Source organism: Panthera tigris, chromosome B3, assembly GCF_018350195.1.
Source record: "Panthera tigris isolate Pti1 chromosome B3, P.tigris_Pti1_mat1.1, whole genome shotgun sequence".
In the NCBI taxonomy this organism is placed as follows: Eukaryota; Metazoa; Chordata; class Mammalia; order Carnivora; family Felidae; genus Panthera; species Panthera tigris.
Window position 1 is genome coordinate 9,775,536 of NC_056665.1, and position 13,153 is coordinate 9,788,688.

General features: G+C 49.8%; 1 protein-coding gene and 1 pseudogene across 9 annotated transcripts in view; both read right to left on the bottom strand.

Moving 5' to 3' along the window:
• Positions 1-13,153, bottom strand: part of AKAP13 (A-kinase anchoring protein 13) — a 335,984-nt gene that overhangs the window by 11,294 nt on the left and 311,537 nt on the right. For all 9 annotated transcript variants that reach the window (XM_042988121.1, XM_042988120.1, XM_042988117.1 and 6 more), the window contains 7 exons: positions 12,227-12,475; positions 7,241-7,317; positions 6,066-6,247; positions 5,868-5,950; positions 3,715-3,909; positions 970-1,131; positions 356-426 (listed from right to left, as the gene is read on the bottom strand). In XM_042988121.1, the coding sequence (XP_042844055.1) occupies positions 356-426; positions 970-1,131; positions 3,715-3,909; positions 5,868-5,950; positions 6,066-6,247; positions 7,241-7,317; positions 12,227-12,475 (1,019 nt within the window). The remainder of the gene's footprint in view (positions 1-355; positions 427-969; positions 1,132-3,714; positions 3,910-5,867; positions 5,951-6,065; positions 6,248-7,240; positions 7,318-12,226; positions 12,476-13,153) is intronic.
• Positions 11,204-12,104, bottom strand: LOC122239235 (annotated as a pseudogene).

Sequence of the window (13,153 nt, forward strand, 5' to 3'; positions counted from 1 at the left end):
TTCTGCTCTGGCTTCTCTTTTTCATTCTTTTGCCCCACAGCCTCTCACTGCAGGGCAATGCAGATTTGGGGCCCCGTAAAGAGCTCAGGCTGGTGTGTGGCACTTACGCAAACCTCTGAGCGCCAGGCCAGAGGCGCGGGGGCCAGGAGCATAAATACGGTTCTGAGCCAGAAAGGCCGGACGGCCAGTAACAGGGGACTCTGAACTGTATGGTCTCTTGAAAAACGTGCTTTCCTCTTACAGTAGAAGTAACAGCAAGTCAGCATCCAAGACAAGATCGACACGGACTAGCTGCCAAGATTATGAATTAGGACAGGTGCTAAGGAGGTCTTAGATGGCAGATTTCAAAAAATACCTTTTTCAGACCACTGTCCGACTCTGTTCTTCTAAGATCTTGGCCATCCTCTCCCTCTTCCTTCTCGCCTCCTAAAGCAAACACGTTTTTTTTTTTTTTTTTTAAGTTGTGAAACAGATTAGGAAAGAACACAATATACATAGCTTAGAGATATACTATTTCAGCATCTTATTAATGCCAAATGGTGGCAACTAAGTAATTATTAATAAGTTTACTGAGGCAGAAGAATTAGAAGCAGAAAAGAAAAACAAGTATTATTGGTCCTTTGGCCACACCTTAGCTGAGATCCCAGGAAATTATTTTTTATTACTCAAAATAAGCGTGACACTGAAAGAAACTGTTTTGGCAGCTAGCTGCTCCATGGGATTTCACTAGAACATCTATTGGCTGAAAGGGACCAAGGAGCTGAAGCTACCAGAACATACATCATTTTTGGTTTTATGTGATAGTCAAGGATCGCCTACAGACGTACAAGTTCTAAAGCATTTACCTTTTTTTTTTTTTTCCCTTTTCTTAAAGTAAGCTCTAGGCCCAATGTGGGGCTTGAACTCATGATCCCGAAAGAGTCACATGCTCTCCCGACCGAGCCAGCCAAAGGCCCCTAAATCATTTACCTTTCGAAGCATTCATCTGATGGCTGTCGAATCCTCCAAAGGTCTCTGCTCTCCGGGGCAAGGAAACAGGGCCAACCGTACCTTCTTGCTCAACAGGGCTACTGACAGCCTGCCCCAGTGTGCCTCCCAGGCTTCCACTCACCAAACCCTGAAGGATCTCCACTGGAAAAAAGGAAACAAGCAAAAGCGACATTTCACCTTCCAATGAAAAAAAGAACATCTCCAGGTAATACACAAGATGTACAGGGAGAGCATGATCAGAAAATTCCAGAGAGTGACTAGGTGACCCCCTTTGCTCAGAATGCATGTCTTAGCTGGATTCTACTGGGAATTCTGAGATTAAACCTTTAGCCTTATTTATATGAGGCCTAAGAAACTTGAAAGGGCACAGGGAAGACAGAGGAATTTACTGGAAGGAGCGTGGCCTTCTAGAGTCTGTGCCAAATTAACCAAAAAGAATTCCCTGGGAAGTAAGATGGGCCAATTTGACAGCAGCTAAAACTGGCAGGGTTGTGCCTGCTGCCACAGTGAGCTCAAGGGACCAGAGCAGAGATGTATCCAGATTCTCGAGTCTGTGACCAGCGAGGCCTCTTTTCTAGAGCCAGTGTCCCACAGAAAGGAGAAAAGTGCTTCCGGTGGAATAAAATTTGAGGAGGGGGGGAGCAACAGAGGAGTAGGGGGAGGAGGGAAACAGAGGCAGGGAATCTTGTAAGATAAGCCATCATATTTTTTAAAAAAAACACCACACGGAAACAAAGAGCCCCACGAAATGAGAACTGGTATCTGAACGTAAAAAATTAAGAAACTTATTTCACGTAAAAATGCGCAACCGGGAGACCTCAAAGTCAAATCTCACACAAAGCTAAGGAGAGAGAGCTAGAGAAGGAACGCGGAGCGTAACTTCCCTGCGGGTGGTAACGGCACATCAGAAAGCCACGTTCATAAAGTGGACAAGCTACTTACAGTGAGGAGAGGACACAGGCAGGGAGGAACCCAGGCAGGAATCGGGAAACACAGACTCAAACAAGTGGGAACAAAGAGAAACAATCATTTTAGAAACAGGAAGTACAAGATAGGAGCAAACAGACCCAACAGAAAACAACTTACCAGAAGGGGGCAGGATACTGGAACTTTAAAAAGATGGGAGAGAAAAAGCGTGAAGAGAAAGTGACAAGTACTGAGGACAGGCGGAGACAGCCCAGCATGTGGGTGACGCACGTTCTTGAAGGAGAAAATCAAAGCACGGGCATAGGGAAGATGCTACAAACTATCCTTTAAGAATGACGCACGTTCTTGAAGGAGAAAATCAAAGCACGGGCATAGGGAAGATGCTACAAACTATCCTTTAAGAATACTTTCCTGAAATCTGCAAACTCTGAAGCCACACCAAATTAGAACACTGAGAACCTGGGGACATCAACCCAGAAAAACCCCAACACGAAGGCCTGTGCTAGTAACATTACTTGGATTTCGAATAGGTAGTTCTTTGGGCACTTGGCAGATGGCACATGACTTCTATGGGAAGAATCGAATTCTGATCACACTCCGGTGGCAATGCGCGAAGTCAGAAAAAAAGGAGTAACATTATTTAAGAACAACTGAGATACCCAAGGGGAGAAGACATGAACCCAGGATTTTCTATCCCAGCAGAGGAGCAGACTTTCAAGCTCTCACTGGCACAAATTATCAACAGTGTGGAAGCACACAGGGTACTGTCCTCGCGAGCCTTTCCGGAGACACCTACTGAAGGATGAGATTCAGCCATCCGGGATGACAAGCCACATGACAAAGAACCTCAGCAGCGATGACCGTCCCTACTGCCCAGACTGTGGTCTTAAGCTATCATTTCTCGCTACCAGAAACACGAGCTTCTTAGAGACGTGACTCTAGGCCTGGGCAGAAAACAAGATGAGCCTACAACATCTTAGTATGCCAAACAGCCAGGCAGCTCTCAGAAAGTACTGGGGCCGTGGCAAAACGACTCCAAAGCCAAACCAAGAGGTGCTGGTTGGCAGAGAGAGGACACTTGGAACTTGTCATAAGGATCAGTGTTATACCGACTGGAACCCCATCAAGCAGGTTTAAATTCATGAGTCTACAGTAAGATCTAAAAAGTTGTGGTCACCTTTAGAGGGTGACCACAGATCAACTCACTATCCTGAAAATTAGTAGATAAAGGGGGAAAAAAATCAAGTATTTATCCTTTTACCTTCCTTTTCCTCTGTGTTACAGAGAAGGAGACGAGGAGCTCTTCTTGCCTCTGATACAAGAGCACAGCACTAGGAGAACGTGGCTCACCAAAGGGATCACGGCCGAGGAACTAAGCCTCTGAATGTAGCCGTGGGTGTGAAGCAACTAGGACAGAGGAGCAGACGCCCTGCCTGAGTAACAGCCAGACCGTGAGAGATGCTACAAGTCAAAGAGCTCAGGTTCTTCAAAGGAAAAGTGTGTGGGAAAGAAAGAAAGGGATGGAGGGAGGATTGGAAAACAGGACTCTGGAAAAGCCTAACAAAAACCACACGCAAGACTATCGTGTCTATGAATACGCCCGTGGCCAGAAAACCATGGGCCACGGGCCTGGGTAGCCGTTACAAGGATGTTCTTCTGATAGTAATTTACTAAACAAAATTATTTGTTTTGGGTTGTTTTCTGTATTTGTGCTTTATTTTACAATAAAACAGTAAAAGCTGGCAGATAATGTCAGAGCATCAACCACTTTGGGAAGGGATCAGGAGGGGTGATTACCCTCATTTATTGCACTTTTCATTAAAGGTCCTCCTTTGAGTGCCTCTTCTGTGTTGGAGCGGAAGAGGACTCTAGAGCTGTGAGTCGGGGAGCACTCCTCAGGCAAGGGAGTGCTGCACTCAGTCATGTCCCGAAAGATCATCTCCTTCTCTTCCAGTAAAAGAAGGATCTGCTGGTCCTTCTGCTGAAGTTGTTCTGCAGGGGACAATGGAGAAAAGGTCTGGTCACTTGACTGGGGTTTAGGAAGAGACGACCAAGACATGGGCGCCACCTCGTGGTCATCACTGGACAACAGAGAACACAGGTCCACTCCCAACCCCCCTTTCCTTCACGAAGGCAATTTCTATCCTGGGTCTTTCCAGGCAAGATCAGATCTTCTGACACAACAAGCGTGAACTTTGTTGGAAACACTCCTGCCTCTTGTGTATTTCTCAACCCACTCCTGTCTGCATCTGCTCTTTCCAAGGCGACCATTACTGACCCAACGAGGCCTGGTTTCACGTTTCCCCCGTTGAACGGTCTCCCTCCCTCACTTTGAGGACCTCACTGGTTCTCTCCTGCCACCGGCAGCGGAAGACCAGGCTCCGTCTGGGCTCCATCCCACACCTCACACACCTCCTTCTGGGGATCTTCACTGCCATAGCTTCAATGATCTCCCACGTGCTGGTAACTCACGCAAAGCACCCCAAATCCTGCCCGCTGATGAGCACCAGACCGCTGAGTCCCACTGGCCTGTGGCTCTCCTCACTTAGATGCCTAGTCCTTGTCAGAAAGCTCTTTTCTCCATTCTTGCCGTCCCCCCTCCTCCCTCCATCCTTCAGCTTGGCCAGTGGGTGCCGTCCCACACGCACCCTTCTCCGCAGGAGTCTCCTCGACGGGCCTTCCACTCCTGGGGGCTCCCCCACTCCCTCCAGCAGATCTCCCACTGGCTTCGATGCCAAAGAAGGCAATTCAGGCTGAAATTTTGCTACACAAATCTATCATTTCCTTGTTGCCGCTCAAGCCTTGGCACCTTTCCAGCTTCATCCCCATCTCTTGGCCCCGACCCCCCGGCACACCAACCTGCCACTCCTCACCAACCCTCAGTCCTCTTTCCTCTTCACCTAACCGTGCCTGTCGTCTGGTGCAGGAACTGCTTTGAGAGTCAGCTCATGTGTCAAGCTGCTCTGTGAGTCCCCACAGGCAGGATTAGGTCCCGCATCTGTATGTGCCTGCGGTCCAGTCCATCATTTGTGCCCGTCTTCCCTGCTAACGTGGGTTTCCTGACAGCAGGGGCTGCTCCAGGAATCTCTGCACATCCCACTCCCTAGCACCTAACAGTATACCTGGCTGAGTGCTTCAAACACATCTAGAGAAGGAAGTTTTCATCCCCGCCGTGCTCATCATGGGCTGATAAATCAGGTGCAACTCTGGCTTCAGCCTAAATCTGCCATTTTCCCCCCTCCCCAAAACACAACGTTATCGCTTTGTCCAGCTTAAAGGACTAGCTGGACTCCTCGGGTGCTTACATTTACCTGAGTTGGCCTTATTTCTACCCAAAGCACAACACTCAGTAAGCACTGGCAGAGAGAGGGGAGCCTCTGCTGTTGACAGGTAGGGGAGACTTCTCGGCCATGCAGCACATATGTGACCCTGGACTGCTTGGCCTTCATGGGCCTCAGCTTTCTCATCTGCACAATGGGGATGAGCATATAGGGATGTCGACAAGACTACACGAAACAGAAGTAGAAGTCGAACATCATCAGTGAGCACACGTCTCCCAAAACCACCTCATAACTCATTGTGAACACACATCACAGTGGCAGGAGTAACTGATAAAAACAGAGTAACTGGAAAGCTCCTTTCCTCCAGTACCTCTCTCTCTGTTTTAATCTTAGACGTGACCGTGAATTTTGGCAAATTCTTCTGTGACAAAGTACAAAGAAGGCCAACTGGGTTCCAAGAACACGGCCAGTGAGAAAAGAGGATGTCCCCTTGACCTGGTGTCGGACCCCTTCTGACGGCCATTGTACCGGCACGCTGGTTGGCTCCAATCTGGCTGCTCCTCTGTCAAAAGCCATTCACTTCCTGTTTTGAAGTGCATGCTGGGACGGCAGCCTCCGCACCTGCACACACGGCACGCGCACGGCCCCAGACGCTGCCAACAGCCTCACCTTTTAATTCCCGCGCTCTGCTGTCCAGCGCCCGCTTTTCTTCCTCGCTCTCGCTCGGAATTCCCTCGTCTTCATCTCTGTTCCTGACACCAACACAGCACAAGACGGATCAAAGACCCGCACGAGGTCAGTGACCCCAGTCGCTCCCTGGGGGGGGATGAGGTCAGAGGGGGCCGGGCGCCCCGGTGTTTTGCTTACAGGGTGTTGATCGTGTCCTGGATGATCTGAATCCAGCTGTTCCGCTCCTCTTTGGAGCCGGCGTGCACTTCCACCATCTCGGGGTCCCTCATGCCCATGCTGATCAGGAACAGACCTTTCTCCTCGTGCGCTACCTCTCTCACAATCAGCTTCTTTAAAGAGATCACTGTTGACTTCTGGTCCTGGAGAAAGGGGAGACGGCCGACATGACAGAGGCAGGCGACAGTCTAACTCTCAAGAACAACTCTGATCTAAGGCAAGACCAGATGTACGATCTCACGTATATGTGGAATCTAAAAAAAAAAAACCCTAAAAAGCCCACACCAAACTCCTAGAAAAAGAGACCGGACCTGCGGCTACCAGATGTGGGGGGGGCAGGGAGATGGTCAAAAGGTACAACCTTTTGGTTAAAAGGTACCAGTCAGGAGAGGAGCAGGCACGAGGGCCGAGGGCTACGGCTAACAGTGCTGTATGGCACACACAGAAGGTGCCGGGGGTTCTTATCACACGGGTTCCCATTTCTTTCCCTCTTCTCTTTATACTAGATCCCTAGGAGATGACGGGAGCTGAGCTTACTGTGGTGAGCACTGAATAATGTATGTAAATGGAACCATCACTCTGTATGCCTCCCCCAGGGACGTACGTCAGTTTTTTCTCAAGACTGGGGAAAAAGGGCGTATGGTTTAGCAAACTGTGGCAGATTTAAGATCAAGAGAAGTATCTCATCATTTACATTTTATCAAACAGAAAAAGATTTCCAAAAAAGAGATAATAATTCGTATGTCTAGAGGATCCAGACATGGTGTCTACAGGATGAACCCTTCTAGGTTCCTCTGTGAATCTGTCTGGCAACAATACATACTGGCACGATTTACGGGGCATAACGTGCAAGAAATACTCCAGCAACAGATTTCTTTAGATAGAATGCCCAAGACTCTAAAAGGGACTGTGAGGGAACAGAAAAATAATGGGTTTTTTTTGGGGGGGGGGAGAGGGGGATGGCATGGAGACAGAAAATTGCAAAGGTATCTGAGAGATTCCTCAGAGGAAGCTGTCCTGAGCAAATTCATTTTGAGGGGGCAGGAGAGCAGTAATCCATGGTCAGACCCAATACCTATTCCAGCTGTTTCAAACATCATCAATTACAAACAGAAGACACCAACAATTCAGCTTACCAATGACGCAAAGACGTATTTCTGGTCTTTTTCTTGAAGGAAAACTAAAATGTCAGTAAGGAGAACTGCTTGAGCCTCTGGAAAATGGGGAAGGAGAGAAAGAACAAGGAGTACTTAGTGGTGAAGCACGGTCAGAGCACCTCTATTAGGGGACAGTTCAGCAACCCACCCCACACGGCAAGGCACTCGGGACCGACAGTACACTCTGCTCCTCCAAGGTGACCGTTTAATATTTTTGCAGGAGCCATATGTGGTCATTAGATTTTCAGAGGCATTTTTAAAAAAATTTTTTTAAGGTTTATTCATTTTTGAGAGACAGAGACAGAGTGTAAGCGGGGGAGGGGCACAGAGAGGAGGAGACACAGAATCCAAAGCAGGCTCCAGGCTCTGAGCCGTCAGCACAGAGCCAGACGCAGGGCTCGAACTCACAAACCATGAGATCATGACCTGAGCCGAAGTCGGACGCTTAACCGACTGAGCCACCCAGGCACCCCTTCTGAGACATTTTGAAATAACAGCAGCTATCACCAAAGCCATATCTTGAGAAAGCTTGAGTACGCAGTTCCGGAAAGATCTATCCCATAAGGCAAGACTTTAAGAATAAAATACTCCTGGGACGCCTGGGTGGCTCAGTTGGTTGAGCGTCCGACTTCGGCTCAGGTCGTGATCTCATGGTCCCTGAGTTTGAGCCCCGGGTCGGGCTCTGTGCTGACAGCTCAGAGCCTGGAGCCTGCTTTGGATTTTGTCTCCTTTTCTCTCTGTCCCTTCCCTACGTGTAACTCTGTCTCTCTCTCAAAGATAAATAAAACATAAAAAATAAAAAATAAAAAATAAAAAAAAAAAGAGTAAAATTCTCCCGGAATAAAGTTGGGAAGGACTTTAACAGATGTCAAATAGTACCACATTCCACGACATCCTCGACTTTTGATCGTAACAGTGGAAGAGGCGTGGGAGAGCAGACCAGAGAGCCGCCAACAGCTGATGGATAAAAATGCCTCAGTCTAATAAAGGTGGGCTTCCCCCCCGCCCTGCACCCCAGGAGAACAGAAGGGCTCTGCGACGCCCTCTGGTTTCACAGGTTCATGTGAACACAGTGGCTCTTCCCCCTGCTCCAACGTCTCCTAGGCAACCTTAACCTCTGTCTAGCATGGACACAGCCAGCCCTCCCTCTCAACTAAGACAAAAGTCAAAGTAACTATCCACTTGGATCTAGTAACCCAAAGAAAGCCACACACTCTTGCTGTGTTGGAGTTCGAATTTTCCATTCCTCCCGTGAGGACAAAGTCTGGCATCTCTGGAGATCAGCCATCTACTGAGATCTAACCCAGGCTGGCCCCCCTGTGTCTTCTTTCCCCTGGAAGGAGGGCCTATGATTCCTTGGGAAAAGAATGGGGGCTTCTGCAGCCCCCTTACAGGTGGTCAGGTCCCTTCCGGCCTTTCCTACCACTTCCCACGACTGGAAGCCCCTCCCCATGTAATTTACTACCAAGCTATACAGAAAAGAGAAGTTGAGGCTCCTGGGTGGCTCAGTCGGTTAAGCGTCCGACTTCGGCTCAGGTCATGATCTCTCGGTTTGTGAGTTCGAGCCCCGCGTCGGGCTCTGTGCTGACAGCTCAGAGCCTGGAGCCTGCTTTGGATTCTGTGTCTCCACATCTCTCGGCCCCTCCCATGCTCATGCTCTGTCTCTCTCTCAAAAATAAATAAATGTAAAAAAAATTTTTTTTAATAAAAAAAAAAGAAAACAGAAGCAAGGATGTCTGATTCCTGGGGAGGTACAGTTTTTTAGCTGAGACCACAGGAATTTTCTATGGACTACTAATAGTTTTGACAAGTTTCTTGAAGTTTACTTTTAAATGATTCAGGTGTCGGGGCGCCTGGGTGGCTCAGTCGGTTAAGTGTCCGACTTTGGCTCAGGTCACGATCTCGCGGTCCGTGAGTTCGAGCCCCGCGTCAGGCTCTGGGCAGATGGCTCAGAGCCTGGAGCCTGTTTCCGATTCTGTGTCTCCCTCTCTCTCTGCCCCTCCCCCGTTCATGCTCTGTCTCTCTCTGTCTCAAAAATAAATAAACGTTAAAAAAAAAATTTTGAAAAAAAAAAAAATAAATAAAAAATAAATAATTCAGGTGTCTGCCAAAAAAGAAAAAAATTCCAAAACACAAGTTTCAACTTAGTTGGATCCTAAGGTTTGTATGACCAGGGTCGGTGGGTCGGAGAACAACACTCGTCCCATTCGAGGGGTGCCCAGCACCGTACTGGCTGTTCTTGGCACGAGTGTGCCTGGAGGAGGACGACTCTGCACCAGCCCCTGTCCCTGCTAGAGGCACCTCGGGCCACAGAAGCCATCGCTGGGCCACAGCTGCACTCCCCCAGCCGGAATCCAGGAGCTTTCGCTTTGGGGGTGAACACACAAAGTGCCATGTGCAGGAAGGAGTCAAGTGCGGGCTCCAGGCAGCAGCTCTAGGAAACTCAGGTCCTTATGAAGGAGGCAGGTGTTTCTCAAGGGCCAGGCTGCCTGAAGACGGCCCTAAGCAGCCAATGTGGGCAGAGGCCTGAAGCGGGTTCTCAGAGCATCGGAGTGTGGAGGCAGCCTCAGGGATCACAGAGTTTAAGTTCACCACGGAGCAGGGACACACATGCTGGGGGCAGGAAGGGATCCTTCTTTCCTCTGAAGCACTCCGGTCCTTCCTCCTCACGCTCCTGCTGGAGCTCCGGCCCTGTGCGCTGGCCCCGAACCCCTGCGGCAGGGGCTCTCCTGTCTCTGTCACCAGCCTATCCCGCTGCTGCTTCGTCACCGCATCCCCTGTCCAATGTGTTCCTCTCCTGCTGAAAACCCTCACTCTGGAACCCACTGTCTGTCCACCCTGATCAGCAGCATCGGCTGTGGACGTCTCCATCCTGACTGGGTCCCTCTCTGCCGCCCCAAACCAGGCCATCCTTCACGACTTCATCCTTCATAAGTAAGTTTAATGCCGCTCCTCACCGCTTGCCCCCGGCCTCGTTCAGCCCTTGTTTCCCGCACCCATCAGACTGCGGAGTGAGCACGTCTGCACAGACCCCAACCTCTGAGCAGGGTCGCTTCATGCACCTCTGGAGCCATGAGACTACCTGGGACATCTTTGCTGTTTGGTCCAAGCGTGGGGACATGTCAGTGAAGGACGCTAGGGGGCTGGCCGACAGCAGTTACCCACGGTGTCACAGACATGTCACAGACGAGAGAAAGGCACAGGTTTCATCCCCAGCCTTGGTCTTAGGCCAGCGGGGCTGTGCACTGGGCAGGCGGCTTGCGGAAGCCGGCATGGGGGCGGGCAGACTCAGTGCTCCTGGGGAGGTCAGAGCCGCCGTAGGGGCCCAGAGAGCGCAGGTTCGATGAAAACAATTATTAAGCAATCAATCACAAGCACAGAGAATGAACAAACCTCATGATAACTTCCTTAACTTGATGTAGCCGATCTTTTAAAAGAAAAGAATTAAAACCCAATAGAAAATTAGGGTTAGGGTTAGGGTTAGGGTTAGGGTTATGAAAGAGATAAAGATCATCAAGTTTAATAATCCATCGAGTCGACAGGAGTTAAACAGAACAGTTCTCTACGGTCCTGGGACCTGGAAGGTCCTCTACCACCTGTCTTCAGAACAAGTGACGTATTTTTAATCTCACACACTCTGACTTGGTACCTGATGGCAGTTCCACTCCTTGCAACGGACACCGGAGGCCCCAGCTCCAAATGTGCTGCCCATTTCTGTAGGGGAATCTGCCCTCCTTAACAGCTTGTGTTTTTATAGTAATCTTACACTCGGGATTTTTGCTTGTTTGTTTTCTTGTCTTTTGAAACTGCTTTATTCTTTAATTTTGTTTAATGTTTTGAGTGAAAGAGACACAGAATTGGAGGCAGGCTCCAGGCTCCGAGAGGTCAGCACAGAGCCCAACACGGGGCTCAAACTCACAAACCATGAGATCATGACCTGAGACCAAGTTGGACGCTTAAATGACTGAGTCCCCCAGGTGCCCCCCTAAATTGCTTTATGAATTTCACATTATATAATGAGCATCCTGCCGTGAGATCGGGTGAAAGTCCCCTGCTGTCAGGACCTTACAGATTGGGTCAAAATACAACATTTGATTAGAAGCTGGCCACAGGCGACCCACAAGAGACAACTGACACCAGAACGTTGACAACGAAGGTAAGTGAGAGCATGAAGTTTAGGAAGCACGTGTGTCTTCCTAAGGACTTCAGGGAAAACATCAGGGTCAAAGGCATCATGATGGTCATGGAAGAGGGTCAGTGCTCAGTGCCCGCAGACCATGACTGAATGGCTTTTCCCTCGGCCGTCTCACCACCTCCCCAGTCCTGTCCATCTCTTCTCTCACCCTTGCCTGTGGCTCCCCGAGCCTCTGGCGCACGTCCCGCCCACACTGCCCGACGGAACTGCCTACATTTGCTGGAGGCACACCACGTTCACCGGCCTCCAGAGGGAGGGCCGGGGCTCCCCTTGCTAGCAACTTGTTCCTTCGTTTTCGTGGCATTTTCCACGCCAAGATTTTTTACTGCGTGCTCCGCTTTGGACGCCAGTGCTGCTGGGCCTACCCCCACACTCCTCCTGCGAGAGCCACACTGCCACACAGGCCCTGGCGCCAGCTCCCCCTCCGCCTCCCACTCCGTGGGGCCGCCCCTGGCACACACGCCCTCGGCGTCACCGGGACCAGGAACGGAGCAGGGCCACCTAGCTTTGCTGTTTAGAATCTTCCCCCTTTCCCCCCTTTTCCCTAGCTTTCCTTTTTATCCTACTGGAGTTTAGGACCTTGTGAGCTATCTCGGCCTGTCCTTTCTGATAGAAAATTAAGAACGATTTGAGGGCGGCTGCTCCCATGTGATGTGTGGATGCGGCTCCCTAGGACAAATCAGCCAGTGACTGCTAACAAAAGTACCCGAAGTTTTTTTGCTTGCTCTTGTCTGACACACGAACAGACTCAGACAAAAAGCGAGCCTTACCTTTCAGCCTTCCTGCCGCATTCTTCAGAAACACACTCCCGTCCCGCACAAGCTTCTTCCGCTTCAAATCTTCCTTGGCAAACATCTGGCCACTCTTCATCCTCATGATCGACTTGCTATCTGTCTTCGTATAAATCTCATTGAGACGCACTTTCTTTTCGTAACTTGCCACCTTGCTGTCTACGGCTCCAATCACATCCTTCACCAGGCTGAGGGACTGAGCGAGATCTCCCTGCTCCACCTCATTGTCTTTGAAGGAAGAAATAGTTTGTTTTTACTGGATCCTTGCAGCCAAGGTAGACGGGGGGGAAGCCTACCTCCCTGCTCCACCGTCATTTTCCCTTCAGGGGCATGCTACCAGAGCGAAGCCAACACACCAAAGGTCACGTGCCTATTCCTGTCGTAAGGTTAGTTCTAAGTAAAGTTATACGTTTTCAAGGACACAGGCAACATGCAGTTGCGTGCCATATCCTAACGTACAAGGAACCAACAATTTCGGGGAGGGAGAGGAGGATCAATTTTTCAACTTATGTCTTTGTTTTACCTCATCTTCAATGTAACTGCCCACTGCCCAGGGGCAGGGGGGAGAGACAGAGACAGAGACAGACAGACCAGTAAGTCCCGAGAAACAGCAGCAGGTCTAGCACTTAGGGAGAAAGCTGGTGGGAACCAGCCCCGTCCAGTGGTCAGGGAGAAGGTATTCTGGTTGCCGATTCCAGAGGAAATCAGGAAGCGGTTCTTTCCCTTCCTGCTGTGTCATCCACCACAAGTCTGGCGACCCAGCATTTCAAGTTTTCACTTAAGAAACGGGTTTTTAAGGTAGAACACAGGATCTCTTTTGGACGTTTGAGAGCGAGCAGGAGCTCTTCACTGGGGCCTCTGGAGACGCTGGACATAGGAAACAGTGCCCCGGCACCACACACGACT